Source organism: Muscardinus avellanarius (genome assembly GCF_963383645.1).
Source record: "Muscardinus avellanarius genome assembly, chromosome: 11".
Classification (NCBI taxonomy): domain Eukaryota; kingdom Metazoa; phylum Chordata; class Mammalia; order Rodentia; family Gliridae; genus Muscardinus; species Muscardinus avellanarius.
Window position 1 is genome coordinate 111,479,332 of NC_137797.1, and position 23,961 is coordinate 111,503,292.

At 48.2% G+C, this 23,961-nt stretch overlaps 1 protein-coding gene across 1 annotated transcript in view; it reads right to left on the bottom strand.

The window, feature by feature from the left end:
* Positions 1–23,961, bottom strand: part of SOX5 (SRY-box transcription factor 5) — a gene marked incomplete at both ends in the record, with an annotated part of 374,117 nt that overhangs the window by 172,302 nt on the left and 177,854 nt on the right. The window contains 3 exon segments of the mRNA XM_080706224.1: positions 9,309–9,377; positions 12,274–12,446; positions 23,569–23,655. Coding sequence (XP_080562350.1) covers positions 9,309–9,377; positions 12,274–12,446; positions 23,569–23,655 — 329 coding nt within the window.

A 23,961-nucleotide genomic window follows, 5' to 3' on the forward strand; every position in this document is an offset into this window, starting at 1 on the left:
CTGGGATTCTCCAGGCGGAGGAAAGCTAGAGAGATTGGCGGTGACCCCGTCAGAGAAGCCCAGCAGCCCAGGATAAAGACCATGGGTTTATTTTAGAAAGTGACTTTGCGTATGCTTACGGAACAGTCAGACTTAAGAGACCATTCCAGGCCAGGCGTGGTGGCGCACGCTTGTGATCCCAGCATTTGGGAGGCTGAGACTGGAGGATCACCTCAGCTACTTAGTGAGGCCCTCTGCAACTTAGTCAGACCCTGTGTTAAAATAAAGAATTAAAAAATAGGGGAGGGGGTGTATCGGAGGTCAAATGCCTCAGGTTTCATTCCCAGACCCACAAAAAAAATAAAAATAAAAAAGATCATTCCAGCAACTCTGTGAAACTTTGAGAGGCGAGGTGCTGTCTGCGGTCCTTGAGGTGGGAAACCGTGGTGATTCCCATGCAAAGTTGGTGGGCGAAGCTGGCCAGGGGCAAGCTGGGAAGAGGCCGCCAGGGGTGCAGCCCAGCTCTGCAGCTCTCGAGAGGGCTTTCAGGGACGGCTCCTGCTCTCCTTGCCATCCACCTGGCAGGTGCTACCACATTCGGGGATGGCTGGAGTCGGGAAGGAGTTAGAGGCATTTCATTAGAGGATGTATCTTGGAGATGTAAATCGAGGCGTCTCTTAGGCACCCTATTAACTAGGCTGGGTAGGCACTTGGCTGCGACTCTGAAGTTCAGGAGCTGGATCCAAGACCCAGAGACTGACGCTGGACTTCTGCCTTCAGAATGGCCCGTGGAGCCGCTGCGCCGCAGAAGGGCGGCGAGGAAGGAGGCCCAGGGAGGAGTACGGCGAAGGAAGCTGCGCGCAATCCAGCCTCCACCAATGGGCGTGAGATCTCTCTCACCACGCGGGACCGCTGGTGGGGAACAGGGAGCTAACGGGGAGCGAACGGGGCGTGCTGCGTGGGTCACTGAGAGCAGGAGGGCGAGGCTCATCAGTGCCGCCTGGGCTCCGGAATGGAGAGGAGGGGCTTTCGGTGCCTCTAGGCCTGGCTGCAGAAGGAGCCCCGCCAGCCTCTCTCCTCGCCCATCCTTCAGAGGACAATGAGGAACAAGCCTTGAGTCATAAAGACATCCTTGACCCCTACTGACCTCGACGTGCACATTTTATTTACCCGTTTACTTTTCATTTCTGAGGAAAAATAGAACAAAATACACACCTGCAAGCACACACACATACAGAAAATAAAGAGTAATTCTGTTTGCTCATTGTCTTTCATTGGCCTGAAAATTTACCCGCAAAAACTCAGAGAGTATTGGCGCTCAGTCCGAGGAACAGAAGCACATGCACCCCGAGGTAGGGGCGCGGAGATGCAGGAATAACTCATTTTATGTTAATACTGTTAACGGAATTGCTATTTAACTTCCTTCCAATGTCTTAGCCCTCTTTAATGACAGTAAATATAAGTTGCTCCTGAGGTTCTTAGGAGAATACTCAGCTTAGCACTGGTTTTGTCCGTCTAACGCGTAAACTAGGGCAAAGTAAACAGCGGTTCACATTTTGCCAACGCCAACAGGTCCAACTTCCCGATTCTTCCTGTGGCGGTTGACTGCTGTTTGCTTCCCACTCTGAGATTAGGTTCCCAGGGTCTTATCTCAGCACTGGGGTCCTCGGCCTGTTAACTGACATGACGGACGGCGGAGTCTCAGTGGGGAGAAGGGCTCGACTCCGTCCTCAGGTAGCTTTGTTTGGGAAAAGGTTGGAAAGTCATGGGACTTTGCCATGCCTGGGAACCAAGAACGGTCATATTTACAACTTGTGAAAAAGTAACCGCTCCAGGCACCTGGGCGACTTGGGCAAAATGTCTCCAGGGCTGAAGCTGGGTGGTGCTATGACTGCAGTTTCAGTTCACACACAGATGGCTCTTCTCAATACCACTGCAGCACTGACTAAGACTTCGGAATCACACTGCAAAGACTGAGGAGAGAAGAAAATAGCCATGGCACAGAAGTAAGACAAGAGACAAAGGGAGACAAGGAGATTTGAGGTTCACACAATAAAAAGAACTGCCTTCCGTGAGATGTATATTTTACATTTTCAGTGAGAAGCCCAAGACAGGATGAATTACAGAACCAGGATTACAACTTCCAAGCACTGTCTCAATACCACTTCAGTACAGTTGCAAGAGGAACGCTGCCTGTGCTATTTTAATTAAGGTCTCAATAATGACATTTACTATCTACTTGCTCGTTTATTTATTTTGGTAAAATATCGTTAGTCATTTTGTGTCTCTGGCAGGAACCAAGGAGAGGAAGGAAGGGTTATTTGGCTCATGGTCTCAGATGGTTAGTCCATGCTGGAAGCCTCAAGCTAGAACAGTAATGGCAGTAAGCTTAGAACTCAATGGCAAAGAGCTGCTAGAATTCTATGTAAGTATTAACTTCTACTGTTTGAAAAGTTAATTAGAAAACAAGAGGCCGAAGACCAGAAAGCCAGTGTTAAGGAATCAAGGATTCGAGAGATTTCATTTATTCTTAAAAATTTGGAGATATTTAAAGAGATATTAAGACCAGTAACATTAGGGGAGAAAATGAGGGAAAAAATGTAAGGACACTTGGAAACCCTAGGAAATTTCAAAGCTACAGAGAAAGGAAAGATGGAATACCCTACTAGACTATCGAGAAAATAAGCAAACAAAATTTGCATATGTATTTTATGGTACTCAGTATTGAGCTCAGAGGCACTCTACCTTGAAGCCACACCCCCAGCCCAATTTTAATTTTTTTATTTGGAAACAAGGTCTCACTAGGTTGATGAGTCTCACTACTTGCTGAGGCTGTCCTTGAACCTGCGACCCTCCTCAGCCTCCCAAGTACTGGGATTACAAGCATGAGCCACCATGCCCAAATTTAAAAATTTACATTTAAATGTAAACTCTAGGTGTTGATTTTCAACTCCCAGGATTACCCAGCAGATAAAGTGCTATTGCTAACACTGGCAAGCTTACGGAGGACATTAGTGGGCTGTGGAGACTGGCAGAAGAGGAACACCGTCCTCGCCTGGTGACTGCTCCCCACTGGACAAGGAGGAGCGGGGAAACTAAAACCCCAAAGTCCCCCCGAGGAGAATTTACTTGGCTTATAACTCTGCAAGGGGCGTGGGAGCGGAACAGGCGAGGACAGCAGTGCGGCCCCACTGCTCTGAACCAACCTTCGTGTTTCCAGGCTAATGCTCAGTAAAGTCGGTAATTGGAAATAGCTCCATCTTACGTGTTTGCGGTGAAGTAAGTACGAGGGCGGCTATTAAGCAATGGAAACCGAAGGGTGTTAGCGTGGCTCCTTCTGAAGCTGGCTCCTTCAGTCACAGAGCCGTGTTGCGGGGACGCAGGTGAGACCGCCACGCGTTAGAGACCACAGAAACAGTTTCGAAGACAGGAAAATAAAACAAGCAACCAGAGTTCTCTTCTCCAGTAACTGCCAAGTGATCTACTAAGAAAGAATGCACAAGGACTTCAGCAGGTCTCTTCTGGGTAATGGGACGGAGCTGCGGCCAGGTCACTCTCCCTCCTCCCCTCCCCCTCCTCCTCCTCCTCTTTCTCCTCCTCCTGCTCTTCCTCCTCCTCTTCTTCCTCCTCCTCCTCCAGGAAGGAGCACCTGTCTTCTCAAGTGGGGTTCTGCTTCCAGTGAGGACAAGAAAGAGGGTGAAGGCGTGCTTGGAGTACCTTCTTCTGTCTCCAGGGTTCCTCTCCAATAATCTCTCTGAATGCCCAACAGCTGCGTCCCGCCCGGCGCCCACTTCTCTTCCACTCGGAGCACCAGCGGTGCCGAGGGAGTTAATGCGTTTTCCTCTCAGGCTGGAATGTTACCTTAATTGCTGGGTGTTTATTCTTGGCATTTCCAGTCTCCCAAAGAGACAAGGTTACCTTGGACTCTCTTTGTGCTCACAGAGGTGGTGGGGTCTTGTGGAAGGGGTAAAATGCTTACAACCTACCACACTCAGAGAAAGAAATCATAAATCAGCAGGTCACTCAGGTACTATTATTTCACCTTTAACATTATTATATTTTCAATACAATATTTCAATGGACTTCTTTCTGCATAATAATTTTCAGGAATTACCAAAACTCTAATGAGCTCAGAGAACCTTGGCTCCAACAAAATGAAACCTTTATCACAAATTGGTTGAGCCCATGCCTACAACTTAATCATTCAATCATATGGAAGTCAAATTGTGTTTTTACTTTGTAGGAGTAAGTTCCCAGGGAAACAAAATTTAGAACGAACTTTGGATTTTCAGTGGCAGCAACTGGTGAAGTCAAAGTGAAGTGGCCAGGCTCGGAACACGGGGAGCCCAGCCGTGTTACACAGGCGGAGAAGACAAAAACTAAGAGTGTAAAACTGTGCGACACAGGGAAGAGCTTCTGACACCTGGTTTTAATTTACAAATGTAAATGTAAGAAATGGTGCATCTTAGTAAAGTCTTTCTGAACTCTTTTTCTAAAACCTTATGAATTTGGAGCACTGAACTCAGACTTCTTGGTGACCACCCCCAGGTAGAGTCTATTCCTGGCTGACTCAGGGGAAATGTTTAGCATTGTGTGCGCTCTAGACAAGCCCGATCCCTCCCAGTCCCCGAGGTAACTAGGCGTGAAGTGGGGATTATAATTCCCCTTTTAGAGATGAGAATGGTGAAACCTGGAGGAAATACCTGGCTAACCCAGACGACTCGCAGATGAAGCATACTGACAAAAAGACGACTCGGGTGTACCTAACCACAGAACGCTGCGCTTTCTCCTGTAATAACTATTTGACGTGACTGAAACTGCTTTTCATTCCCTAAAACACAATGCCATTCCACCTGGAGATCCAAGCTCTTTCCGATCCTCTGGAACGCACACTGCTCGGCTAAGGACATGAGGAGCAGCGGGGACATCCCTGACCCTGCAGGGAGTGCCACACTGGATCCGTGATGGAGGATCCCGAGGCCCGCACCACCTCCCGGGCCTTGGAACGACAACGGGCTGGTACGCGCCGATCCTTTGCCCCGGAGGACACGAGGATCTAAGCTAGAAGTTAAATATGCAGTTAAAAGAAGCACCTCTCGCAGCCGTCATTGAGAACGTTCAGGGAGATCCACACAGGACACGCTGTCGGCTTGGCCCCACTGGGTGCTGCCAAGAACCTGAAGTTCTATTACGTATTACTGTGAAGGTGAGAAACCGGTAACTACGGTGCGGTTCATCCTCCCGGCATGGCCAAAGCTAGAGAAACCCTACCTCAGCAGAAGTTTCCAGAATGAGGAGAACGTGTCTCCTCAGCAGCACAACTGTGTCATGATGAAAATACAAGTGGGCGCTCACTCTCTACTTGAAAAGGTTCTTGCAACAAGCCAAGATGAAGCCCTAGCCTCGGCTCACTATTTGAAACATGTCACCTATCAATATTAGAAACCGGTTGATTTAATGTAAAAAAATCTAAAATAAAATAGATACTATAAAAAAGAATAAGAAATGGAAAAAATAAGGTTTTCCCTAAAAATTTCTGGAAGAATATCTTTTTCTGAAATATTTACAAATTTCATCTCATGTATTAATGTGCATCAAAGGTAGATACAACAAGTGGGAACACAAAATATTCTATCTTTAAGTTTAGTTAAGTACAAGGAGAGACTGCCGGAGAACAGAGAAAGAAGGCTGAGATTATGACATTGCAAAGAAAAACCTGGAGTCAGATCGGGCATAATTTTTTATCAAGGGTTGAGAAAGAAGAAGTAACGAGATGTAAAATAACTACTTATGAGGGTTTGTGGATGTCTGTCCACGCAGACAGACCTGCACACTTGGGCAACCATACTTCTGTAATCTTATCACATATTCCGTGTATAGTGAAGCTCTCCACCTTCACTTCTCTTGAAAGAGATCTTGCTAAAGGAAGGAGGAAAACATTGGGGAACACTGTCCTTTCATTTCACACGTCTGTCAGGTGTCAGCTGTCTTCTCCAACTCAGTCAGTGGGACCCATTTAGTAGCTCTGTCTAATCCATGCAATGCATGCCGTATACTTTCACTAATATTTGGGCCAAGTGACTCTTTTGTACTTATGACTAGAACCAAAAGCTTAAAAGCAGATGCACCCAAACCCAGAGGCACTCTGGGCCCACTGTCCTGTCTACAAAGGCACTCTGGGCTCAGTGTCCTACCAGCAGAGGTACTCTGGGCCCACTGTCCCACTGACAGAGGCACTCTGGGCCCACTGTCCCATTGACAGAGGCACTCTCGGCTCAGTGTCCCATCGACAGAGGCACTCTCGGCTCACTGTTCCATCCACAAAGGCACTCTGGGCTTAGTGTCCCACCAGCAGAGGCACTCTGGGCCCACTGTCCTGTCCACAAAGGCACTCTGGGCTCAGTGTCCCACCAGCAGAGGCACTCTGGGCCCACTGTCCCACCAACAGAGGCACTCTGGGCTCAGTGTCCCATCGACAGAGGCACTCTGGGCTCACTGTCCCATCCACAAAGGCACTCTGGGTCCACTGTCCTGTCCACAAAGGCACTCTGGGCCCCCTGTCCCATCGACAGAGGCACTCTGGGCTCAGTGTCCCACCAACAGAGGCACTCTGGGCCCACTGTCCTGTCCACAAAGGCACTCTGGGCCCACTGTCCTGTCCACAAAGGCACTCTGGGCTCAGTGTCCCATCGACAGAGGCACACTGGGCCCACTGTCCCATTGATAGAGGCACTGGAACGCGCCGTTTCTCAGCGTCTGAGCAACTGCAGCGGTATGCCGCACCTAAGTAAATGCAGTCAGGATGGAGAGCAAAGGCGAGTGCGTTTATTTCTACTAGGTGTTAAGGCTACACATGATTCCTGAGAAATGATTTCAAAGATCACATAAAACTTAATCTACGGCAAACCCTTATGTGACCATTTGTGTATGCATTTTCTTTATAATTTTATAATAATATTTGTTATAAGTTTCATTATCAAAAAATGGCAGGCTCTATTTTTATTCTTTCCCCCTTGTCCTATTTTTCCAAGGAAAAGAAGAAGGTAGGGGAAAGGTGAAAAGGAGAAAGAAAACATTCTAGGAAGAAATACTATGAGGAGTTGTGTGCGGGAAGAAGGGATGTGCTCCGCACTTGGAATTTTCTGTTTCTACTATACACACCAGTGTGTTGTTGATGCTTCCCGTAATTGTTAGAACAACCTTTAAAAACTAAATAATTCAAATGCATTGTGATTTTCACAACTATTAAGTGTTTCCAAGATTGCCCCAAATTAACAACTCACAAAACATATTTTAGAAGGATGCTTTAGTTAATTTCATACTAGAAGCTATAAAAGTTCATTTCCTTCAGATCTGCAGTCTTTCTCAGTACTTACTGTCGGCTATCTGAAATAGTCCCTACCTCCTGGACGTTTTCACTTTTAGATAATTTGCCTGGTTTTGACTCTGCCGGCTCTGCCGCCCACCCCATCCCCAGAAGGCAGTGGAGCGCCCCTCTGTGATGCGCAAGCCCCCGGCCGCCCCACACACCTGCCAGTGTGACGCGACTTCCTCGGGTGCCTTTCACTCTGTGCACTGGAGAATGCTCAACATTTTAATAGAGTAGCAATCCTAAAATCTTAAATTTCCATGCTTAGTATAATTTCCACTCATAGTCAGAAAACTGCTTCTGATCCTGGTGGAGTAACAGATGTGTGATCTTGGTTAAGTCATTAAACCTGGCTGTGGCCTCCTCAGATATACTTTCTATAGTTATACTTTTTCTAGCAAAGGTCATTTTAAGTATGTATATTTTCATTTAAAAAATGCTCTGTGTTCTAGGGCAGGAAAACTATCTATTTCAACACGGTGCTACTGTAACAGACTTAAGAACCAGTCTGCGGATGTCCTTGTCAGAACTGTGGAGACATTCTGCCCAAAGCGTTGAGTGTTCTAACCTAATTGTTCAAAACACAACATTTATTGAGATCTGTCATATTTAAAAGGCAAGGTTAGATAAAGTTTTGGAATTCTGTCTAACAAAGGACTTTTCTCAGTCTCATAGAAATAACAATTTAATACTATCAACAGCTCCATCAAACTGCAGTCAAACATTCCATATTGCTGATTATGGAATCGTGTCTGATTTACCATGAGAAACAGCCATAACCTCAACACTTTTTGTTTTCAACAATGAAAAGCAGATTAAATACAGATAAACGGGCACCATCAGCTAAAGCTAGCCTCAAAGTCGGTATGCTCTGGCTGAGCCAGGTACAGTCCCGTGGACCAGCCCAGCTCCCAGAACTGCACAACTGTGTCCAGAGAGAGGCGAAGCCAGTAGACCCTTGCCACTCAGTCACAGATGGGACGGAGAGACCACTGGCTGAAACACCTCTCCAGTGTCCCACGTCTCCCTGAAGCTGCTCCCAGCTGGCCCAAGTCCCAGGTACAAGAAATAACAAACCGACTGGTGTGTGAAACCAAGCGGGAGGAGTTGGTGACCCTGAAGCAATCAGACAGGAGGTGCTGTGTTGCCACAGAAGTTAAAACACACTTAAGACGTGAAAGGAATAATCTTACATGTCCACTGCGTGCTTCTTGGACATAACAAGGTTCTGTACTCTCAAGGCGTAACTCTAAGAGAATAAAGAATATCGGCCCGGATGGGTAAGGCAGCAGGGGTGCAACAGTGGCCTGTCGGGAGGTCAGGGTGGAGCCACAGCCAAGCACGTGGTGCAGACCCCAGCTCACCGGACGCAAACAGAGAAAGCGGGGTGCCCCGGACACACTTCCTTCGCGACCAATATGACTCCTGCTCTCCATCTTTATCCATCCACCTTGGCACCAGGGCTCTCCATTTAAGTCCAGGGAGGCCATAGAGCCTGCGTTCTGTCCCGGGTTTGCCCAGACAGCACCCTGGGCAAAAGCTGACCAGCACCGGTCACTACCTCCCCTCTGCCCCACCAGAGCATGCCCGGCCCGCCAACACGCAGCACAGATGCTCTGGCATCTCTTCTCTGAGAACCTGTGGCAGTCTGCTGTTTCTGCCCCGAGCCCATCCCATCAGGACAGCCTACAGGCGCTCAAACACGACACACACAGAGAAAGAACTGTCTCCACACTACATCTCCTCCCTCAGGACCAGAGGAGGTCCACTAGCAGTGCTTGGACAGGGGCCTGAATGGAACAGACAGCCGCCATGTGCTGGAGCTGAGAGCCTCGGAGGCCAAGGGCCACGGATTAGGCTGAACGCAGCATGTGGTTTGAAGTCATGTCATTGGACCATAAGAGAATAAACAAGAGCGTATGTCTTGAGCCGGAAGCAAACTGAAAGCATGCTTTCTGACCTGGATCTGCTGCTGGAGTAAATTGATCTTGTGTTGCTGCTGCAGAAGCTGTTGCTGCTGTCTTGCGATCTGCGGAGAAATCACAGGGGAAAAGCTCAGAACATACCAAGGTTCCCCCACCCCTGCTTTCCACCTCCCTGGGGCATTCACCAGCAGACTGCAGGGCAGTGGCTTGGTTCTGATCTGGCCCTTGCTGCGCTGGGAACCCAGGGAGAGGCTGCAGGAGGGCCCCTGTGCTCCTCTCTGCTCCCCTAGGAGACGGCCCTCGTGACCTACATGGGAGGGCCTGTAGAAACCCGGCTCAGGGAAGGGGCTCTGGAGAACTGAACTGAAGATGAACTGTTAGCTAGGCCCTCCTAACAATGCCAGGAGGTTGTACCTGGAAGCTGACCACTGCAAACCTCGACACTCCCTGGACAGTGACCAGAAACCCTAAGGAAAGGCTCTGATGTCCTTCACCACAAGATAGGGCCGCAGAGCATGAGCGGGCAGGCCGGGCCCGCACAGACGGGGCGAGCACTGGATGCTGGGAGCCTGACCTGTGGCTCTTCTGCAGGACCTGCTCTCAGGCCACAAAGGCAGCATCACCAGCCATCTCTCCAGCACTGAAAGGGCTTCTGAAAGGACCCCAGGGCTTCTGGAGTCCCAAAGAAACAGAGTTCTCAAGAAGGAGAAACACTCAAGAATCCTGCGGCGACTTTCACCGTGGGCCAGGACATGAGATGGAAAGGGACTCCTGTCTTCTAGCCATGGCTTCCATTGCTCAGGAGAGGTGTGCTCACACCCACCAAAGCCAGGGGGCAGTCTTCAAGGCACTCTCCCCATCCCCGCTACAGTGCCGAGTTCCCCACCTTCTCTAGGATTCAGAGGACTAAATAGCTCAAAGTCCAAGGCAGGAAGAGTGGTGCCTCCCTGTGCCCTGGACGGGCATCCTGAGTCTGCGACAGGGCTACTGTGAGAAGAAGGAGGGCGGCGTCCAGGAACAGGCCGGGTCCTTGAGGACAGCAAGAGACATCGACAAGGACATTACAGTCCCTCAGGTGGAGAAGGGCGGCAAGAAGAGTCCATGGAAAACGATGTGCGGGACTCTTGGAATTACTCCAAGGGGGAACCTGAGCCGTTCTCACCCTCTCACCTGCTGGTTTACGCCTCAGAGGCTGCTGTACTGAAGGTTTCCTGGGACCCGTAAACATGGACAACGCCCTTGATTAAACAGCGGCCACCCTGTGCCCAGCACACCCGTAATAGAGGAGGCAGCACCCCTGGAGAGGCCACCCTTGACCCTCCATCACTGTCTTCTTACTGCTAATCCCTTAGATATCTTCTCTCTACCTCCCCGCTATGCGTTCTTACAGGCCGGCCACGAGAAGCTGAGCGGCAGAGCTCCCAGCTTCCAGTTGGTCAGGACAACTCTCCCGGACTCCACTGCTCAAGTCCCCACACCCCCTGGTCCTCGGGGTCCCGTGACCCTGCACTCTCGGTCCTCTGTGTCTGACTGCGGCTGGGTCTGCTCTCTTACCTCTCTGACAGCTCTGTGCCCCTGTCACCGAGGACCTGGCCCCTCCCACTATTCCTGAAGTCGCGACTTACTCTGAGGACCACACCCCGGCCGCTCCTGAGCATGAGATGCCCCCCCCCCATGCCACCGAGGCCTGGGCTCCGCGCCCAGGTACAGAGGGATGCTCCAGCTGTCCATCTGAGAGGCGCCCTTGTCATAGCAAGCGCTATAGTATCTTCAAGAGACGCACCCCGTAGGTGCCTCTTTACTAATTTATCTGTGTCTTTGTTAACCTCTCTTTCTGCTAGAATTCAGGTACTGGGTCTGTCTAGGTTACTGAGCTACAGTCTCAGCAATCAGCAGCCCGTTGCTACTGAACCAGGAGTCTGACCTACTCTATGGCTTGACCCACAGTCTCTCTGTAGCTGGTGTACACCACTTAGCTCAGTCGGCTCCTGCAGAGTGCTGGGTGGCACCCAGCTGCGTCGCACACACCTCCGATGGCCAGCCTGTCAGTGGCCCTCCTGCAGCCGAGGGCACCACCCCCCTCAGCCCCGCCCTCGGCTGGCCCACTGCGGTTGTGCCATCGGCTTGCTTTCCCTTCCACCCCAGGCTGTGCACTCTTCCTCTTCCTTCTGACCACAGAGGAAAGTTCTGCTGACCAGCACTCCTGCACCTGCTCAGTCCGTCTTCTTTTACCTTGGTCCCTGTCCCACTTGGCATGGATTCTCACTCTTTTTGTTTAAGTTGCTATAACTGCTTCTTCACTGAACATCCTGCCCCTGACTGGAAACTTAATTCGCCCGCTGAATCCTACTTATTAGCCAAACTTGACTTCAGATGGCACCTATCTAGTGAACTTTTCCAAAAGGTTCCCAACTGGGAATGCTTTCTTGAGCCTCCGTGGTGCTTTTTCAGTACTTTCCTCCCAACCCACCAGAACTGACCTTAATTATAATTACAGGTGAAGACTCCTTCATCCCAAAGGCGTAAGAGCAGAAGTGTTTTGAGTATCAGATTTTGGGCGTTTTGGAATATTTGCACTACATGATGCTCTATCCTGGGGATGGCGCCTAACAAAACATGAAATCCATTCATGCATCCTATGTTCTTTTCCACATAGTGGGAAGGTCATTTTATGCACTATTTTGGGGTCACGTGAGGTCAAGTGTGGAGCTTTACATGTATGACATCATGTCAGCACTGAATCCATACTTTGGAGATTTGACTCTATCTGTACATCTATATTTTCACCAATGTAGTGATTGAGGTTAATAAGCTTCTAAGGTGCATGCGTGCGTGTGTGTATGTGTGTGCATGTGTGTGGGCTTGCGTCATGTTCGTTGCTTGTCTGCCTCTTTTACCTACTGCACCGGGGCTGGGCTGGGGAGCCCGCTTGACGTCCCGCGAGCGCAGGGCGGAGGCTCGCCAGCAGCAAGGGCCCCAGGCAGCTCGCGGCCAGCTCACCTGCTCCTGCTGCTGCTTGGCCAGCTCCATCTGCTGGCGCTGCTTCTCGATCTGAGACGCGGCCAGCTTCTTCTGCTCGTCGTGGGCGGCCAGGAGCTGCTCCCGCAGGCTGGTCAGCTGGTTGATCATGCCCATGAGCTGCCTCTCCTTCTCGGCCAGGCTCTCCGGAGTCCCTGTGTCAAGGCAACGGCACAGACACGGCAGTGAGAAGAGTGAGGCTCCAGCGATGACCGCTGGCTTACCGGGGCTAGTCCAGATGTAAGTTTCCACCTTCACATAAAACGCAGTCCTACCTTCCTTTAGATTTTACTCTGCGGTGAAAAAAAGAAGTAAAATAATGTCTCTGCCCAGTCCAAAGAATGAGAAAACATTGTGAATCTTTTTATGACAAGAAATAACCTATAGTTTTGTATCTTTTATTTTGCAAGTCAATAAAAGTCATTGGCTGAGCACTCTGAGTAGATGTGCTGGCCCGTGGGGAACAAAGCGGTGTCAAGGCACAGTTCTTGGGCTTAGTTTTGCATCTTGTTAAAGCGGCAGGATGAAGACATGAGAACTTAACGGTCATGGTTTTTAAACGATCAAAGCATTATTAGGAGTCATAGGATGTGCCTTTCCTTAGAAAAGAAACTCTTGGAGATGCAGAACTAGGAAATCCTACATTAAAAGAGAGGTAAAGCCTTGGGGTCGAGCTCAATAGTCGAGAGCATGCTGGGCTCAATCCAGAGGATGAGATCCCTTTGACCAATCACGCTTGGGACCATTTACCCAAATGCCGCTCAGAGGCTACCTTCAAAAACAATATGCTCAACAAAGCAAATCTTCAAGTCAGAACACAGCTGGCTTTCTTGAAACAGTGACACGTGGTTGGCCAGTCAACATCACATCTAGGTAGTTTAAGGTTAGACACTATCTAGGGAGTCACAGTAGTTATTCCAAAGAAATGGTATGTTCGAGATGTTTAAAACATGCCGATGAGTCTTGTCACATCAAGTTAAACTAACGTATTTGATACAGTGAAAGTATGTGCTGCTAACTGACATGCAAACACAATCATTTTAAATTGTTCTTTTAAAGCTCACAAGGTAGACAAGGCCCCTATGGCAGAGCACCAGCGGTGGAGAGGACACACCCAGTTATGACGACCTTCACGCTGAGCGGCGCTTTAATAAGCCTTTGCCCCCCATACACAGAATGAGACAGGTCCTGAAGAACTCGGCTGCGTTCCCACCCGGCTGGCTGTGTTTCTCTTGACCAACTGATGAGGAAAAATTGTGTGCTTTTTTGGAAAGTAGCTATAGTTAGTGGTTTATAATTTCCACATTCCCATTTGGAATGGAAATAAAATTCCTAAAAAGTTTCAAATGCATTTCTATTGAGCAAACATCCAGAAAGAAATTCTGTGTGAAGAGCAAGTAAGGACCATTATCCATGCCTTCCTCATTATCAGTATCTAGCCTTGTGACTGATAAGGGCCATCTGAACAGAAGAACAAATCCCATCTGAACAGAAGTACATTTGTTTTTTAAAAAATAGCTACATGACAATTATATCCTAAAATAAATAATCTAGATGCCTCCTGGGAATATTTACTTATTGAAAATATTCCTACAAAATCAGCATCTTCTACATTGTTGAAGAAGTAAAGTACTGCCACAATTCAAAGAAAACACACTAGAAATAGTAAAACACGTCACAGTTAGGACGCTCGTAACCCTCAAGGGCTAAGTCTAAGTCTAGAAACCCAGGCCAAGACAATTATAAGTCACGAAAAGTAAGAAATCAGATGCTCTCCCTAATATTCGGAAGCTAGAGAGAAAAATGGTCATCAAAGAACTCTAGATGAAGAAAGCGAAACCAGAGATGAGCATAAAGGCGGCCTAACTGGGGGGGGGGGCTCCCTGATGGACACGCTGTACATCCACAAATATCTCAAAGTCCATCACTACGCCAATCGTGAGGAGGGGGGGGAACTGGTGATGTGTGCACGTGTGCTCCACCATCTTGTACTCCATTAAGATTCTGACTACAGTGCCCCAATAAAAATGTTAAAAATATAATAAAAAAGGTAAATATTCATGGATATATAAATTTTGTGGGTTTTTTTTGTACTGAGGACTGAACCAGGAGCACTCTCTCTCTGAACCATATTCCCAGTCCTTTTTATTTTTTGTTTGAAACAAGGTCTCATTAGGGTGCTGAGAGTCCCACTCTATTGCTAAGGCTCTCCTCAAATCTGGGATCCTCCTGACTCAGCCTCCCAAATACTGAGATTATAGGTGTGTACCACCATGCCCAGCTTAATAAGTACTCTAAATGAAATGCTATAAATAACCTAAATGTCATGTGGGAATAAGCCAGTAATGACAGGACACCCATATAGTACAATAATCTGCAGCCATGAAAAGTTATTTCTGAAAAATATTTCATGATATGGAATCCTGTTCATTATATAAAGCTGCATGAAAAGGTTGGAAAGAAATGAAACTTGTGTATAAATACCCAATGCATGCACAATCTATATTTGTAGGCAAAGAAGAATGAGAGTAAATTCAACTGCTTGTTAACAGTAATGACTTCTAGTTGGTGGGATTATATGTCATTTAAAGTTTTTCTTCATATTTTTATACTTGGCATTTTTCTACAATGACTATTCTTACCATTATTATTTACATTTAGAAAATATACTTTCCCTAAATATGCAGATATGTAATTTAGAAACTTAAGAAAGCATTATTCTACTTCAGTAGTTGACACAGTATAAATAAATAAAAACAGATCACTTGGTAACAAATATTAGCGCTCTGTACAAGAAGGTTCACAAAATCCTTCTGTCTTCACCTAGATATACAAACATAAATTGTATTTCAAATTTAAAATAAAATGTCTACGTTTAAATCAAGGATTTTGGAATGCTAGCCTAACTCGCTGCGTTTCCTACACCCCCGTGTGCCAACGAGGCCCCAGCCCAGGCCTGTGTGCGGCCGGCAAGGTGCTCACTGTCCAGCCATCCGCTTACTTGCTGGCCTTGACCAAACTGGAAGCTTCAGCTGCGCCCCTCCATGTCTCACCAGCTCAAGAAGCACACTGTGTGTGTTCTGCCTCCCTGAGTCTTACACTGTAACGTCTCCGAGTCCACGATCTGGCAGGCATCCGCCCGCCCACAGCAGGTCTCTGGGCCCTGGTGACTCATTTCTCGGTGCAGAGTGCGTGTCTCGTGTGCGTGGCACAGTCTTAGGGCTCGGCAAGCATCATTCAGAGCTCAGAGTCCCCTGCGTTTCACAGCATCACCGCCCAGTGAACTCCTGTGCTCAGATGGTTAACATCCTCCTGACTCGGCTCAGCGGCCCATCCCGGGGTCTGTTAGACCAACACGGCACAGTGATTTTTTTTCTCAAAATAGCTTTGATTCTATTTCCCTCAAATTTAATTATTAGATTATTTTATAATGTTATTATACACATATGAGTAATCAATAGTTATAAAGGTCTATAGTAAAAAAAAAAAAAACCCAAACACCATCCCTTCGAAGGTAACCTCTATTATTATTCTACCCTGGTTAATCCAGACTTAAGCACATAGCGGAATACTTCAGGAATGGTTTGCCAGGGCTGCTAGGACAAAGTCCAGGAGCCCGGAGGCTGAGGCCAAGGGCCTGGTCCTCTGGCATGGTGAGGGAGGCTGAGGTCCGGTTCCATGGCTGGCACGGTGGCTTGGCCAAGGCCCTGGAGAGGCCAAGGCTCGCTGGTCAGCCTCCCGCTCCCTCTCTGCACGCCCATGTCCATGCTGCCCTTCTTAAGAGGACACCAGTCACACAGGATTAGAGTCCGCCATAGGGACCACAGCTGGCGGGCACCACCAAGCCCCATCTCCAAACACGCTCACGTCCTGAGCATGCTATGCCAACACGTGAGTGGGGCGGCCACATCACTGACTCGTAACCATGTCTTGTGTCAGCGGAGCCCTCCAGGGCTGGGCAGGTCCTTGCTCCAGGCCTGCCCAGAGCCACTACCATTCTTTTCCATGATTGGTTGTTGTAAAATTTTAAAGGAACAGCCGGCCATCGACTTCTCCCTCTCTGAGTACATCTTCTAAACTGTGCCCGAGTTCTCTTCTTAGGAAGCCAATCTAGCAGTCCCGTTCCCTCTTTGAAGACCTCCACGTGGTCTCAGAGCATTTTCTAGACGGCCTGAGATCCTTCAAAATACCACCCCCCCCCCCCCCGTCCTCCTTTGCGCATCCAGATCCCAGCCACACTGAAGCGTCAGCCTGACTGCCCCAGTACAGGGCCCTCCAGGTGCCGCGCCCTGGAAGCGCCTCCCCGCCCGGCCTCCAGGGTGCTCCTTCCCTGGTCTTCACGGATACCAGGTGCCCTTCTTTGGAAATTCACACATAGCGTGTATCTTTATTAAGGTGTCTGATTATTGCATTATATGGTCCTATTTTTATTTTATTCTCCCAAAGTGAGGAGAGACAGCTGTGAAGCAGCGACTGTAGGCCCTGCCTTCTATTCTCATCACCTGCTACAGGTGAAGGCAATAGCATCTGTCCAGCACAGGACGGACTCCAGGACATCGTTAACATCATTTAGCGTGTGGTAAAAGAATGGAGCCCTCCCTTCCGCCCACTCTCATGTTCAGGCATGCCACGGAGCTAAGATGAAAGGCTAGCTTGTCTTACGTGAATGGGATCAGGATTCTGGTTTTTGCATATGAGAGCGGAACCAGGGACCTAAGCTTTTGAAAAGGAAATCTCCATTTTTTTTTTAAATAAAACTACCAAATAAGATGAAGGAACTAGGGTGCTGTGTTCTCTAAACTGTCATGTTCTCCATGATGGTCTCCAAGTGGGTAGAGAGGCTTCCATAGGTGGTCTGTAAACCACAGAGAGATTTGTTAAGAATTCCAAAGCGTCCCACGTTTCTAAAAAGGCAAACCCAGTTACCTGGGCCCTGGGAAGCGCCTGAGGGCACAGTCCCAGCAGCCGAAAGGGCTGCAGTGTCGCCAGGTAACGCCACCCTGTAAGACGCCATCTAAAACAAGACTGTCCTCCACAGGACGGGCCCTCTCCTTCCCTGGTCAGCACACGGCACACTCTCCTGTGCTCCCTGGAGTCCACGTTCTGGGGACAGCTGCCCTCAGGAGCTCATGTTCAAATGGAGTGGATAATAGATCAGGCGAACTCTGACCCTTCCCAAGTAGAGTGGGTGCCAGGTCCTCGGAGGCTGTGAATCACCCAGTTTTTCTGTGGCTCATGGTACTTATTTTGTGCTGGGGATTGGACCCAGAACCTAGCATATGCTAGGCGAGTGTTCGCCCCAGAGCTACAGGCTCAGTCTTTCTCATCTTATTTTTGAGGCAGGACCTCGCCAAGTTGCCCAGGCTGGACTTAAACTTGCAAACCTCCCACCTTGACCTCCCGCCTCTGTACCGCTGTACCCAGCTTTAAATACTTATCTGTGATGTCTCTCAGTAGAGTATAAACTCTATGGTAACAGTACACTAATTGTTTTATTTAATGCTGATTCACCAGCATCTAGAGAATGACCACATACTGGACACCTGGTAACCATGTGCTGAATGAAAACAATAGACTTAAGAGCCAGGCGCGGTGGTGCGCACTTGTAAGCCAGGAAGACTATGGTTCACAGCCAGCCTCAGCTACTTAGTGAGGCCATTTGCACCTGTTTTGAGACCCTGTTTCAAAATAAAGAATAAAAAATAGTAATCCCAGCGCTTGGGAGGCTGAGACAAGAGGACTGCACAGGTTTGAAGCCAGCCTCAGCTACTTAGTGAGGCTCTCAGCAACTTAGTGAGACCCTGTTTCCAAATAAAGCATATAATAGGTCTGGGAATATAGCCTGGAGGTAGAAAAGCCCTGGGTTCCACCACCCAGTACCACAAAAAAAAAAAAAAGAATAAAAAATAAAGCTGGGAGTATAGCTTGGAGATAGAATGTCCCTGGGTTCCATCCCCAGTACTGCAAAAATAAATACATAAAATAAAATAAATTTAAGAACAGAAGTCCTTAATCAGATTAATCATAATTCTAATTAAGGATAGTCTTATGAGGATCACTTAAACTGAGGATGATCTCACACATGAGGAAATAATTTGCAAAATATATAAATGCTGATATTATCCCAATACTGCTATAGTTGACTGAAAATGATGATAGAGGTGGAAATCAAATCGTCAAGGTCAAAGAAAAGCACTGGAAGCGATGTCCAAGTCAGGAAAAGGTGAAAATGAATCTGTTCAGGAAAGGAAGCAGTCCTAATATTTTAGGGCTAGAAGGTAAAATACAGATTATCTTTCTCTATCTCAAAAAAATTTAGCCAGAAATTTAGTTACTCATTTCAAAGCAACACTATTTGCCAGGATGTTTCAATTTCTTATTACTGGTGTTTGTGGCTCTCAGCACTATGGCTGGGACAGGACTTGACATGGTTTAAATCTGTGTGGAACGGTCCTGCGTCCAGCGGGCTCCACCTGGAGGGAGAACAGCACTCGCGGCACTCCCTTTGCCTCCTGTGTGATGAGCACCCACAGTGTGCGGCATCTCTAGGCATCAGCCTGGTTGACAGAACAGAAGCTCCCTGCAAGCAGGGGGCCGCCACCTAGCGCCCCAGGAGGCAGGGTCCGCACACAGCTCTTGGGCCCATCTGTCCAGAGCCAGCGCAGAGCAGCATGCTTTTGTCAAATAAGCTTTTGTCAAATAAACTGAAAATACAGTGGAGACAAACTAACTTTTGTCATTCTACATTCACAACTAAACCTCCTTCCAGGGACACCATCCATTAAGAGAAGAGACAGGCCCTTCTTCCAAAGGAATAAATGGACAGCTCATTATTCCAAATCTTCAAAGGAAGATCTGCCAGGCCACCCACCCTCTACCACCCTATGAACATGCAGGAATCAACCCTTTTCATGAAAAAAAAATCAAACTTTGATAGAAATCGACTGTGTCTTCTCTACCGTAATGTAGAGCTCCCTTAGAAGTTGGAATCAATTTAAATACGGAATATTACGTGTCTAACTATAAATTAATTGATATCCTCCTGTATACAGTTAATGCTATAACCATGTATACCTCTTCCACACATTTATCATTTCTAATGTGCTATGTCTTTGCATCAACATCCTGCAAGAGGGGCCTTGCCGTGGCTTTAAGGGCATCTCTGGTAGAAAGCTCTCGACTTTAAGGTGGCTGTCGTCAGAGTGAAATGTGACGCCTGCCAAGTATCAGGGTCCTGCTGTTGTGGCCCACAGCCAGTGCTCCCTTTCTGAAAGGCTGCGAGTGTGATGTGCTCACCCTAATCTCTGCAGTGAACCAAAGGTCACTCTTGTTAACCATTGTGTGTGTGTGTGTGTGTGTGTGTGTGTGTGTGTGTGTGTGTGTGTGTGTGTGGTGCTGGAGACTGAACCCAGCATCACAAGGTACACCCCTCGCTACAACTCTACCTCAAAGCTACACCCCTCGGCTCTTTTTAAAATTTTTTATTTGGAAACAGGGTTTCACTAAGTTTTGGAGGGCCTCATTAGGTTGCTGAGACTGGCCTCAAACATTGATCCCCAAGTACTGGGATTACAGGTGTGTGCCACCATGCCCAGCATTTATTTTTAAGTATGATTCTATAAAATATCTTATAGTATTTTAACTTCTACTTATAAATAGGAATTTTAATTTTAGAGCTTTTCCTGAGACAGTTTTGGTCACTTATTTACTATCCTTGAGGTAGAAAACATGTTAAATGGCACAAGGCAGCCGCTGTCTCTGGGGGCTGCTTTGTTGAAAAGCAAATAATCAGTTTAAGGCTGCCTTCAAAGCTGTCCTCAGGTTAAGGCCAGGTGAGGACCGGCAGGGCCTGTGCTCAGGCTTGGGGGGCTGCACTGAGCTGAGCTCAGGCTAGGGGTCCTGCAGGGAGCTGAGCTCAGGCTGGGGCTTCTGCAGGGAGCTGAGCTCAGGCTGGGGCTTCTGCAGGGAGCTGAGATCAGGCAGGGGACTGACGGCGGGACAGCATGTGACAGGGGAGGGCAGCTGCAGCGCAGTCTCTGTGCCCTTGTGAGCGGCCCTGGGCCTGGAAGGGCTCTGTGCCCCCACACCACCTCCCCAGAGCTTCTGCCACATACGCGAAGACTGGGCTGTCAGCACAAGCACAAGGCACTGGTCAGGAGGAAGGGACAGGCGGTCCTGAGAGTAGCCTTGGCAGGGCCTCTTGGTCGGTGTGCTGCTGGCTGCAGAGCTGGCTGCAGAGGCGTCTGTGCTGGCCAGAGGATGATCTCTAACCCACCTCTGAACCCAATGATGCACATGTCGAGTGGAGCAGGACGTGTGATGGTGGGAACCCTAATGGACAAACTACCTAATATGGACAGCTAATGTTATGCTCTTCAAAGCTAGTAACTTACACTAACATTGTTGTTTAATTGTGTATCATTTTATGTTTATTTTTTTCTTTTTTTGGTGGTACTGGGGATGGAAACCAGGGGCCTTCTACCTTCGAGCTACACTCCCAGACCTACTTTATATTTTATTTGGAAACAGGGTCTCTTAAGCCAGCTGAGGCTGGCTTCGAACCTGCACGATCCTTCTGTCTCAGCCTCCCAAGTGCGGGGATTACAAGCGTGTACCACCATGCCCAGCTTCTAACATTGTCTTTTGAAAAATGAAATTGACTTTGAGTGTGTATGATAGCTACTTACTGGCAGTTAAAACTATCCCAATCAAATGTTGGTTACTCCTTCTATTTTAAAAAAGTTTATTATTTTTACTTTTTGAATATTAATTACACTTCTCTAAACTTTTCTAAGCTGTGATTCTAATATTTGTCCAAGTGCTCTGAAAGTAATTATCTCATGGCAACTTAAACCCAGCACTTAGGAACTGAGCTCAGTCCTCCTGGGGTATATCCTTAAGTATTCACAAAGGAGCCTGTACTCGCGCGCTCGCACTCTCTTCCTCTCTTTTTTCTCTCTCTGTCTGTGTCTCTCTCTGTCTCTGTCTTTCTGTCTCTCCTCTCATACACTCACAGATTTCCTGGAACTAATTACAAATTAAATTTAAAAGATCAGGGGGATGGAGGAGAAGGCTCAGTCCACCTGAAGGGCCGTAAGCACTGTGCGCTATGTACATCCTGACACACGGATCTGTTCCTGGAGCACGTCGCCTGGAACGCTCACCAGTGAACCCTCTGATCGTCCACAGAGCTCACACCGTAGAAAAGCAGCACACACGTCTTCTGCTCTGCCGACCGCAGCCCCCATGTGAGTAGGTGAGACTGCCCTTTATTTGCCTCATAAGGAATCACGGCCAAAACAACTAAGCCATTGTTCCTGCCTAACTTCGGAGGTGGCAGAAAACCACATTCCTGGGCACCACGTAATCTTCTCGCCTGACCCCCCAGAACCTTCAGTCAGATTCATTTGCCCCCGGAGGGCAGCCTGCCATTGAATCCACCCCATGTGCTGGCCTCCAGGAACAATGGCTAGTAATTGTAACTGTCACGGGCAGCGGAGGGCAGCCCAGTGACCCCCACTGGCTGGACCTGCGCGGAGCACCTAATAGCCGGGCCCCGGCAGAAGAAAGCCCGTGCTGGCATCTTCGCTGCTTCTGAAAAACGCACTTGATCGGGCGCGGGGACAATGACCAAGCTTGTGTCCTGGACTGGAGGCTTAAAGACTGAAAATTAAAGACAGAAACGTCTTTTGTGGCTGTGCTGTAGCCTCCTACAGTCCCCCAGGCCGCCCGACGGCCCTGAGCCCTCCCGGGAGCTCATCATTTGCCCTTGCTGCTCTGAAGTCCCACTTGTGAGGGGAAAGAGGAGAGGAAAATCTGTCCTGCAGTGGCATGGGAGCCGGGCTTGGAACGGGCCTCTGTGCTCTTCTCAGTCGTTTCCTGGGTCACGGGGGAGAGGAGCTGGGAAACACCTGCTCCTCGGGTGTGGAGCTGGAAGTCCCTCTGGGGAAGCCCCAGGCCCTGCGCCTCCTACCTGGCCCGCTCCTCCTCCTCCAGCACTTTGTTAATATGTCATCCCTGGAGGGACGAGGTCCGCGAAGCGGTTGGTTACCGTCCACTCATTCTGACACCAGCCCTCCACAATTAATCACCGCCTAATACACGTGACTCCAAGCAATGTGGATGAAGAGGTCAAGTATTCAGTTAAACATTTTCTGGAAGTTTCTATGTCCAGATGTGAATTTCACAGAGGCCATACATCCCAGAAGACTAGAACTTTGCCATTCTCCAGGGCACTGGGTGTGGTAGTGCCTAAGAGAGATGACCAACTCACGGGAGGACTTTTGCAAGCACCCATATGCAATAAAGGTAACTATCCAGATTGCTACTTGTATGTTAATACAAACTTGGTGATGTTTTAAATGTGTGTTCAGCATATACCAAAATATATATGAAATAACACGTACCTGAGTATGTTAATATTGATGACCAAGCCTCTTGATTGTTTAAAATTAGTTGTATTCTAGAAATTGACAGGATCTGAGCCAGATGTGGTGGTGTGCGCTCTTGTAACCCCAGTACTTGGGAGGCTGAGACAGGAGGATCACAGGTTTGTGGCCAGCCTCAGCAATTTGGTGTGGCCCTCCACAACTTAGTGAGACCCTATTTCCAAATAAACAATAAAATAGGTCTTGGAGTATGCCTTAGAGATAGAATGTCCCTGGGTTCCATCACACAAACAGAAATTGAAAAGGACTCATCGCCTTCTATATCTATATGGGGAAATTGAATACCTTTCCTTTATCAGAAGTTGATTGAGATATAAATATTCAGTATCTTCTGTTATTCTCATAAAACTTTGCTAGGTTATGTGTGATTGTTTATTTGAATAAAACCAAAGCCAAAAATACTGCCTTTATAGGCACACATTGACTGGTTATGCCTTCTGCACCTCTGGTTTCAGCTGTAGAACATATACGTGACTACTTCTAACATGGCGAGTATATGAAGCCATCTTATAAAAAGCAGCGCTTAACCTTGCTGTGGTACCTGCCCATGTACCACACAGGAAGGTGCACAGGAGTGATGTGTGAACCCCTTCAGTGAGAAAGCATGGGGGAATCCAAAGCACGTTCGAGCTGCAGGTGGTGACTGCGTTAAATCAGCTCAGCATTTCTCCTGCAAGGCACAGAGTAGGACTCGGGACCCTCCCCGCGGCCAGAAAGAAGGCCCGGCCCGCCACGCGTGGGAGCGGGACAGCGGCCTCGGCCACCAGCACCGCCTCTCATACCGCGTCCCTTCTGTACACTCGGATCAAAGCACTGACACACATATTACCTTTTATTTCTCCAAAGTTCCCTGACCCCATGGCAAGAAGCTTGTCTTTCCAGTCCTTTGAGAGCAGCTTTTCAATACTGGGGGTTTCTGAGGAAAAGGAAAACAAATAAGGAAATCAACATGGCTGTCCTTAGGCGGCGCCTCGGCATCCGTCCGCTAGAGTAAGGCCACCCCGCTCCCGGCCCCTTCAGAATGGCTTCACCAACAAACTGATAGCCAGGGAGGTAAAGGGATGTGTTTAGTCACCTGCTGTTTCAAAATCATTAGCTTTCCCCTCTTGCAGAACAAAGCCAGACTAATTCTTTATGACAATGCGTACATAGAAACCTGCAGTTCATTGTTTTTCAATTTGCTGAACAAATTCTTACTATAATGGATGCTTGTCAATTTCAG